The 9,653-nt window shown below is 41.8% G+C and overlaps 1 protein-coding gene across 1 annotated transcript in view; it reads left to right on the forward strand.

Annotated features, from left to right (window-relative positions):
* Positions 1-9,653, forward strand: part of mrc2 (mannose receptor, C-type 2) — a 29,151-nt gene that overhangs the window by 12,987 nt on the left and 6,511 nt on the right. Inside the window, 14 exon segments of the mRNA XM_008329986.3 lie at positions 611-765; positions 900-1,001; positions 5,233-5,348; positions 5,629-5,777; positions 6,640-6,857; positions 7,284-7,426; positions 7,514-7,610; positions 7,693-7,822; positions 8,159-8,191; positions 8,292-8,458; positions 8,775-8,943; positions 9,043-9,185; positions 9,445-9,553; positions 9,638-9,653. Of these exon segments, the coding sequence (XP_008328208.1) occupies positions 611-765; positions 900-1,001; positions 5,233-5,348; positions 5,629-5,777; positions 6,640-6,857; positions 7,284-7,426; positions 7,514-7,610; positions 7,693-7,822; positions 8,159-8,191; positions 8,292-8,458; positions 8,775-8,943; positions 9,043-9,185; positions 9,445-9,553; positions 9,638-9,653 (1,747 nt within the window).

A 9,653-nucleotide genomic window follows, 5' to 3' on the forward strand; every position in this document is an offset into this window, starting at 1 on the left:
GACAGACAGATAGATAGATGGATAGTAACATTATTTTGCTTTATGTGGGGAAAAACCATCAACATCACAGTTCTCCCACAATCCAAGAGTCGGATATTTATTTAATTATAACAGAACAGATAACGTTATGATGCACAAGCTTCATGACAAACACTTGTCATTGCAGCAGTAGTACATTTGTAAAACAAGTAAATTTGATTGTTTTAGTAAATAAAAAAAAATAAAGCTAAAAAAGTAAATGAAAAATAGAATTGAATATAAGTCACTAAAATTTTATACAAATATTTATATATGTATAAATATATATATTCTAGAAAATGTAATGTAATTGTTTTGTATTCTGTTTGTAAATGTTTAAAATAATTATTTTTTAAAAATTAAAAAAAAAGTTTTCTCTATTAAATGTTTAAAATAATAATTTTTTAAAAATTAAAAAAAAAGTTTTACTAATTACGGATTAATTTCTGTCTCTCCTATATTTAATGGAATTCAAATCTATGGATCAAATTGTAGGTGAAGATATGTTTCCATCTATATTAGGGTGGAAGTGTTCATTTCACATAAAGTCATACAGTTTTCACAGTTAAACCGTGTAACCGTTTCCTGGCAGACAATGACCAGCTCTGGATTGGCCTCCATGACACTGAAATGCAAATGGACTTCCAGTGGACTGACCACTCTCCTGTCACCTTTACCTTATGGCATCCGTTTGAACCCAACAACTTCCGAAACACACTGGAGGACTGCGTGTCCCTGTGGGGACCTGTGAGTGACCTCCTGACCCCAGCTTTGTTGATCTCAGACTAAAGGACTCTGCAGTTTCCCCTTTGTTTATACCAACGTAACAGCTGTGTTTTCTCTCTCTCTCTCTCTGTTTGTATTTTTGCTTCTTTCTGCAGGAAGGTCGCTGGGATGACAGCCCCTGTAATCTGACTCTGCCGTCCATCTGTAAGAAACCAGGAACCAACAGTGAAGGAAAAGTGCAGCAGCACTGCAAACAAGTAAATCAGTCTTTACATTTGTTATCACAACTCTGTCATTAAACAGAATTTTTACTACGTTAAAATATTTGGACATATTGCAAACAGCTCATGTTTGACAGTTTGGACATGTGGACCACGTCCTCTGTGCTACAGCCCCGCCCACTTTCTTCCAACCCATACAAAATCAATGTTCTTGAATAAAAAGGCAAATGTGAACCGAATATGTTGGAACAAGCCGAAGCCCGTCTTCTGGCCCATGCAGCGGTAATGCACCCTAAGTGGGTCAGATCTGTTTTTCAGATACTCTTAGGCGACGAAAACAGCTTCTAACCCAATCTGCAAAAACTGCACTGTTGTTTTGATTCAAAACGAAGCAGTCTGTTGGAATGTGTATAGCATATCTCACAACAACAAATAAACAGACCTCATCTTCAACATTCACACAAATACCATCAGGACCAATGAGATGTTGCTTTACGACACTGATCAACTCACTGCCATCAAACTTGAGCGAAGCAGTGAAAAATACCAAACCTACATTTTTCTTTATTTATATATTATTTACTTCATAGCCTCCTCGATCAGATTTCAATACTACAGTTACTGAATACCCCATCACCTTTGACCTCTTTACTCAGAGCTGCTCTCGGTCTTTGACTGCTCCACAGACTCTAACTGTAACATCAATCACTCCCTTAAGACTCAAGACCAACAGCCCCCGCAGACAGACTGGCTGTGAGTGAGAATTCCTTCAGACGTAAATTGCCTGTCTCGTCTTTTTTTTTTTTGGTTAGCGTTCACCTTTAGCGTATATGCAGGGTTAGCGTGTATTGTCATGCCTGCGACTTGTACCCACACGGTGAACAGAGCCACATCTGGAAGATCCATCTGCATCTGTCTCTGATTCCACACGTCATAATTCTCTCCATATGAGGCGGAGGAGTCTGTAGTACCTGACTCTTCTGTGTCTGCTGAAAACGCTCACCGTTCCTACTGTTCCCTTCGACAGGATGTTTTTCCGTAACGTGTGACAGAGAGGATTGTGACTTTGCGGTAAAGGATGCCACAGTGTGTTTCTGCTCCCATCCCATCGCCCGGCCTGATTTATGCTGCCGATGATGTGGATCTGACGGTCGTGCTGCTCTTCAGCTGTTACCTTCAACAAAGATCTCTTGTGTGGATGGGCCATTTGTTTGCCGTAATGGATCTGCGCCTGTCTCCCCCGGGGGGAGTGAGGCATCATGGGTGGTAATGTGACAGGGGTCATTTGGCGCAGCTCGCGCAGCCACGGCCCTGCGGCGGCGCACATTGTCTTTAGCAGATGACTTGACTTCACGCAACATGCGAAGCAACAGTGGGGGGTTGAAAAACCTTGCTGCTCATTTAATCCTCAAACCATTTACCCCATCCAGAGCCGAGCTCGGCTCATTTCCCCCAAAAACATGATGTGGAGGGCTCATTATTCTAATGCATCCTTTTCATGTCTCACCAGAGAACCATTGTTTTCTGATTTCCATCTTGTCTGATTTTGTGGCTTAGCTGCTTTACTGACATTACAGAACAACGCCTGGGGTGTCAGCAGCTGCTGAAGACCCAGGCCCGTTAGAGGGAGCCATGAAAGTTGACCTCTGTGGATTAAAAAATCTTAAAGAAGTAGCTGTTAAATATTACATCTGATTAAAAAAAATCTGTTTTATTCATAACCAGGAGTTAATCCGTTTGTACAGTGACACAGAACTGAGTCCAGGAAAACCTCCAGTACATCTGAATGGCTCTGCTGCTTCATAGCATTATTTTATATTTGCAGCAACAGAAGGACAGACAGTGGTGTCTGGTCGAACCCAAAGATCAACAGAGTCTGGGTTCTTCCTTTATTCACTCCATCCAGTATATAAAATTAAAAAGATAAAAAGTTAAACAATTAGTCAAAAATAGCCAAATTAGTTAGAAGGTACTAAACAGTAAAGATTTGTCAAAATATAGCTTAAAAAATTACTACAAAAATGAGAGAGAGCTCAGTATTTCAAAGCACAACACATGAAGTTGGACTTGAAAATTTTTAAAAATCTATACACAAAAAAGTAAAAAAAAAAGATTGACAATTGATAACTTGTTTCTATTGTTTGTTAAAGTAAAAACGTAGCACAGCTATAGCAGGAAAAGCTCAACATTGACTAAAAAGTTTGGTCACAAATTTTTCACTGGGCTAAATTGACCTAAGAACAATGTATCCAACAAAATTAACTAGGAGATATTTCAAAATATCTATCTTAAAATTATCTTAAAATTAGCATAAAAATAGCTAAAGTGTTTTTGCACAAAACAAGCAGAAGCTAACTTCAAACCTGCGCCTTTTCTTCGTCTTAGACACAGTTTTGAAAGTGAGAAAGAGAACAGAGAACGTGTCACTTCTTTTATAGTTTCCTGTTCAGATGCCAAAAAGTGGTGGCGACAAAGCTGATTCACAAAGCTGAGAGCAAACCGTCTCCCACTCCGTTCTCACCCCTCGTGACCCCTGACTACGTTGGCTGCTCACTGCCTGTGTACACGTCCACAGATACAGTACATGAGCTGGCAGGAAAGGATTGAGGCCAGCGAGAGAAAGAGAAGTTATTTTTGCATGCCTTTACTTGATTTTTTTGGGGGGGATAAAAGTTGACTTTGGATTTGTGGATTTGTTTCTGTTTGTGGTGATAAAGTCAGTGGATTTTTTTTTGTTGGGGTAAAATGTAAGATGTGCCTGAGAAACAACTGGAAGGGATGTTTAAAGTATTTAACAAACGGTAGAGAGAGTCACAGTGAGATTAAGGGCAACAGGACTAAGTAGTGGAAGAGAAGTTTGAAGTGGAACAAACGGCTTGTCCTTCTTTTCCAGACTTAATCCTCTTTTTCCGCCAACTGCGTACATTTTGAGTCGTCCCATAAGTGGTACAGTTTGGTTCTTTCATATTTGTAACCGTTCTAAGCCGAGAAGTTTCATCTGAACAAAGTTTAAATCGGAAGTCAGAGTTTCATGTAGGTGTTGTTGTTGTGTTAATCTCTGTACCTTGAGATTCTGAGATTATGTTGTCAATGCTAGCTAACTTCTTTAGCATAACACTAGATTGATAGGTTAGCCCTTATATTCATTTTTCTAATCTCCATTTATGTCATGATGTGTTGTGGAAAAGGCGAATGTGCAGTCAGAATGAATGAATTGCGGGCAGCTCCGTAGATTGACTGGTTAACAGATGATGTCATACAAGGGCTATTCATACAACACGATGGTGAGTGATTAAATTGTTATTCTTGGCGAGAGGAGGGAGAAAGAAGAGCAAGTGATGCAAGATGTGCTCAGAAGGTTACGGTCGACTAATTTGTATTGTTCTTGCACTATTTGTATTATAACTGTATTGATCTCATGTAAGAAGGGGTTTCGCCGGTCAGTGAGTTCAAACGCTTGTGGTTTACCATCCACTCTTCCATGCACTGTCACTATTGGACGGTGAACAGGGTCTAGGCAGAGTGGGGTGGGTGGAAGTGAACGGGAGCGTTGATCTGTGACAGTGGGACAGAAGGAAGATTGAAAGCGAAGCAACGGCCTGCTGTGATGTATAGTTTGGAAACAGTGGCTCTGTCTCAGAGACGGGAGTCTCTGATAATAGGAAGAGACGGAGGAGAAATGTAGAGGTTTTCACATCCAAAGGACAACTGTGGAGGAGCCAATCAGAAATGACGTTAGACAATGATTAGGTGGGTCGAGAGTTGCCGGGTAAAAGAGGAAGAAGCCACGAGTAGTTCAGGCGTGTTGTGCCTGTCAGATTGACAATACGATTGTTTGGTGGAATTGTAAAACAATGGAGGGTAAAATGGAGGCTAAAAACGACTCAAGGAGGCGAAGCAAAGTTTAGACCGACTTTTTGTGAGAATGCTCGTTCCAGTTACATATGTTAAAGCTTCAAAAGGGAACAGGTTTGCAAGCAGGTGGCGTCATCCACTTCTTGGAGGTAGTGAAGGAAAAATGAGTGGTGTAACACCAGAGGAGGAGAGGAACAGTGGGGGAGGGGGGCGGGGGAAGAGCTCAGGTGAATTGACTGTAGGGCAAATGTCTTCTCTCCCTCCTCCTCCTTCATCTCCTCTTCTCACTTCCCTTCCAGGTCAATATTTTTCTCTCATTTTCTCTCTGCCACTCTCCCCTCCGTTTTTCTCTCATTTTTGTTTCCTGTCACGCCCTCTTCTGACTCCGTCTCTCGTCTCCTCTCTCCCCCAGGGCTGGAAATGGCACAGTCCAGCTTGTTACTGGGTAGGAGAAGATCTGCTCACCTTTGACGAGGCCAGGAAATCCTGTGAGGACCACAGTGCCACCCTGGTCACCATCGCCAACAGGTGTGCATACAGTAACTCTATGGAGACGTCAATTATTATTATTATTATTATATTATTATCATAACCATCATCATCATCATCATCATCATCATTATTATTGTTATTATTCTTGTTGTTATTGTTATTGTTATTATTATTGTTATTATTGTTATTATTATTATTATTGTTATTATTATTATTGTTATTATTGTTATTATTATTATTATTATTATTATTATTATTATTATTATTATTATTATTATTATTATTATGAACTCTAACTCCTCCAACCCCTGCGCAGGTTCGAGCAGGCCTTTGCTAACAGCCTGTTGTTTGGACGCTCTGAAGATTCTTTCTGGATCGGACTCCACGATCAGAGCAGCCCTGGTTCTTTCCGCTGGCTCAGCGGGGATGATGTTTCCTATACTAATTGGAACCGGGACCAGCCAGGTAGGTCAACAGTAACATGGTGGACTGGGATTCTTTTGGGTTTGATGTGCCGATGGTCATTCAGAGTGTGTTCTAGATGAATACTTCCATGTGTGTTTTTTTTTTAATTCTTGATCCAAAAATATAAGAGATTCTTGCAATTTTTTTTCTTTATAATTTTCCAAGCAGTGGGAGTCAGGAATTTGCAAACTGTACCTGGTTTTCTGGAAACACAAACTGGAGCAGCATCCGCTTTTCTAATCATTCCTCTTTGGACCTGAGAACAGTTTTTCAACTGAGCTGACCCCAGCAAAGGAATGGAGCTGGAAAACAGAAGGATTTTTTTTTTCTTTTTATCCAGAAAAGCCATCATTACTTTAGCAGACAGTGTCTCACACACAGCCATGGGGCTAATCTGTAATCGGTTGTTCCTGAAGAAGCCATTCACAATCAAAGTCCACATTTTGGAGTAGTGAACTGTAAATTTGCCACGTTTGGCACACAGTCCACGGTGGCATATTGAAGTGGTTTCTTCACTCGTCATACCAGAAGAATTCAGATGGAAAAGCAGAAGTCTGGGTTCAATCTCTGCCTTTAAAAGAGAAAATAATTATTTCTTGGAATTCAGATTCAGACAAAAAAAATGTAAATTGATTCAAGCTCGAAGAACATTAACATATTGACCCAGAAGCAGCACTGTTGTTTTTTTATTTAAAATAGTAGCTGTGCCAAGATATAAAAAAAGTTCTCATTATCATCTTATTTTCACACTTTTCTTTTCCTTCCCTCCATATGAGTCCTTTGTTTCCTCACATTTCATCAGCAGAACATCTTTCCTTCCTCTCTCCGCCCTCACCCGTGTCTCACTCCGTGTCTATTTCAGTCAGTGTCCGCGGTGGCTGCGTTTCCATGGCCACGGGTTTTGCAACGGGTCTGTGGGAGGTGAAGGAGTGCTCGTCATCCAAGGCCAAGTTCATCTGCCGACAAAACCAGGATCCGTCCCTGAGTCCTGAGCCCCCCGGCCCTCAGCCCACCCCGAGTCTCAGTGGCTCCTGTCCCAGAGGCTGGAAGACCAACAGCAACCTGAGATACTGCTACAAGGTTTGTCGTCTATGTGTCAGTGTGTTGACGTCAGCAGGGATGTCCGAAAATCGGCTGACTGATATTATCTCTCCTACCCGTAACTGTTAACTCTTCCATAACACATGAACACGTTATGAACGATAAAGCCCTGAGTCACTAGGTGGCAGCATTGTAGCTTATTTTACTACATTGATAATCAGGGGGTTCTAAGCTGCGATAAATAAAAAAATATTACCAGGCGCTCAATAGTATTTTAATTCTGTCCTCTAGGGGGAGAAGAAAATAATTGATGGGTTAAAACACACCTTAGTGAACAGGCAACACTAAACTTCCACCACTGCTCCACTATATCGGTATTGTAGTTGATATCGGAATCGGAAATTAAGTTTTTTTTACAATATGGACATATCGGATATCGGCAAAAAGTTTTGTCTCTTTGTACAGGTGTTTCACTCCTCCCAGCTGGAGCAGAAGCGGAGCTGGGTTCAGGCTCACCTGTTCTGCAGGAACCACGGAGCAAACCTGCTGAGCATCACCAGCGGGGATGAGGAGCACTTTGTGCTGCAGGTCCTCCACGAAACCTTCGGGTGCGTCTGCTCCTCGGGTTAATAATCCTATTATGAGTAGTTGAAGGTGACGGGGATCACGATGATCATGATGGTTGTGATTCACAGGGAATCAGAGGAACATGAGCAGCACTGGTTCTGGATTGGACTCAATCGCAGGAACCCCATGGACAACGGCAGCTGGAAGTGGAGCGATGGGCTGGCTGTGAGGAGCCGCACAGAAGGATCGGACAGACTTTTATCATAAAACAGTGTAAAAACACAACTGTCTTTCTCCTGTTTTTCAGATGACGTACCAGAACTTTGGCCGTTACTACAACAACATTCGTCAGTGCGCTGCAGCAGACCTGGGCACCATGACCTGGCTGGCCATGCACTGTGACTCTGAGATGGACTGGATCTGTAAGATCCCCAGAGGTACAACTGCAGTGGAAAATAGAAATACTATTTGATGTATTTCTATTGTAATTATATTGTACAACTACATTGTACTTTTTATATTTATACTTCTTAGGTACTGGTATCGTGCACAGAATACTGTTCATCTTTGACAGTTTTATAAGAATAATCAATCAGATTCTCTGAGTAAATTTGGCAATTCTTTTGGCATTTCAAAAATCAGATCTCCACACAACCACCTGCTCCTAGATATCAGACTTAGCGAGTACTGTATGACTTAAAATAGTGCCTTATTTTCCACCGTATTGTGTTGCTCAAACCCATGTTGCTAACAGGTTCCTTCATCTTTTCCAGGAAGTATCGAGTTGGAACCAGAAATCTCTGAAGGTCTGTTCCTTTGACTTCTTTCACCATAATCTCTAAAAGTCTTCTTTAAAAACTTCTTTTTTTTTTTTCATCCACGTCTTCTTCCCTCATCATCTGCCAGGCTCCAGTTCACCAAGTTGGATCCCTTTCCAGGAGGCTGAGTATAAATTCTTTGACCACCGCACCACGTGGGATCAGGCCCAGAGGATTTGCTCCTGGTTTGACTCCTCGCTGGCTTCTGTCCACTCAGCGGATGAAGAAGCCTTTCTGAGCAACACGTTACAACAGGCAACGTAGAAAGTCTTGGTGGTTTTTATTTGTAGGCGTTGATTTAACCTCAAGAATGCAATTGGTTCTGATCCACTCAGCCCGCGGTGCGGCCTAATCTGGCCAAGGCCGTTATCAAGCACAAACGTGTTTGTGAAAATCACCACTAACTGCAGTGTGTGCATGTTCTGCCTAGCAATTAGACTGAGGAACCACAGTTCAGTGCATTTACAGTCCTGCTGTGTCATAAATCTGCATGTTTCTGTTTGAACTCTCAGTCTTCAAGGTCACCGTAACCCTGGCAAAAATTAGGAATTTTTTTTTTTTTTACATTCAGATGGTAAAAGTGGAGGGCGCCAAATGGTGGCTGGGCCTCCACAGCTACGAAAACGACGGTCGTTTCCGCTGGTCTGACCATTCTGTTCTCAACTACGTCGCCTGGGCTCTCGGCCGACCTCATCCACTGAGCAGGGATCGTAAATGTGTCTACGTGTCGTCCGTTAAAGGTAAAAGAATTCCAGACAAATGTGGGGAAAAAAATGAAAATGGCTAAATCCCACACAGTCACGGTACCTTCGGGGTTTTTTTTTTCCACGTCCGAACAGGAGACTGGGCCGATCAGAAATGCCACTCCGACCTGCCCTACATCTGTAAGAGAGTGAACGTCACAGGGACGATCCCTCCAACTCCTTCTTCTCCTCGTCCTCCTGCGGGCTGTCCTGACGGATGGGCCTCGTATCAGCATAAGGTAACGTTGCTAATACACAGCAACATGCAGTTGTTAGTTAAATATAAATTTAGTAACAACTAAAAGTGTTTGTGTTAATGGACCTGTTGGTCATTTCCCCAGATGTATCTGCTAACAGGTTGAATACAGAGTTATTTGTTTAATACATATGGAAAATAGTCAACCAGTGAACACGAGTAAAGGCTAGCTTAATAAATGTTTCAAGTAAAAAGCTAAATGTTTTCAAACCATTTAATTTATTTTTTGGGATTTTTCAAAGTGTTTTAAGGTGTTTGATCAGCCATACCGGGTCACATGGTCTGCATCCAAGTTGAAATGTGAGACACAGGGAGGTGTTCTGGCCATGCTGTCCAATCACCTGGAACAAGGTCATTACAAAAGTTACAAATACTGCATATACTATGAGACGATTTGTCCAGACTTGTACGTTTGATGTGGTCTTCTCCTCACAGCCTTCATCACCACCCT

The sequence above is a fragment of the Cynoglossus semilaevis genome, chromosome 17 (genome assembly GCF_000523025.1).
Source record: "Cynoglossus semilaevis isolate Cse_v1.0 chromosome 17, Cse_v1.0, whole genome shotgun sequence".
NCBI lineage: Eukaryota > Metazoa > Chordata > Actinopteri > Pleuronectiformes > Cynoglossidae > Cynoglossus > Cynoglossus semilaevis.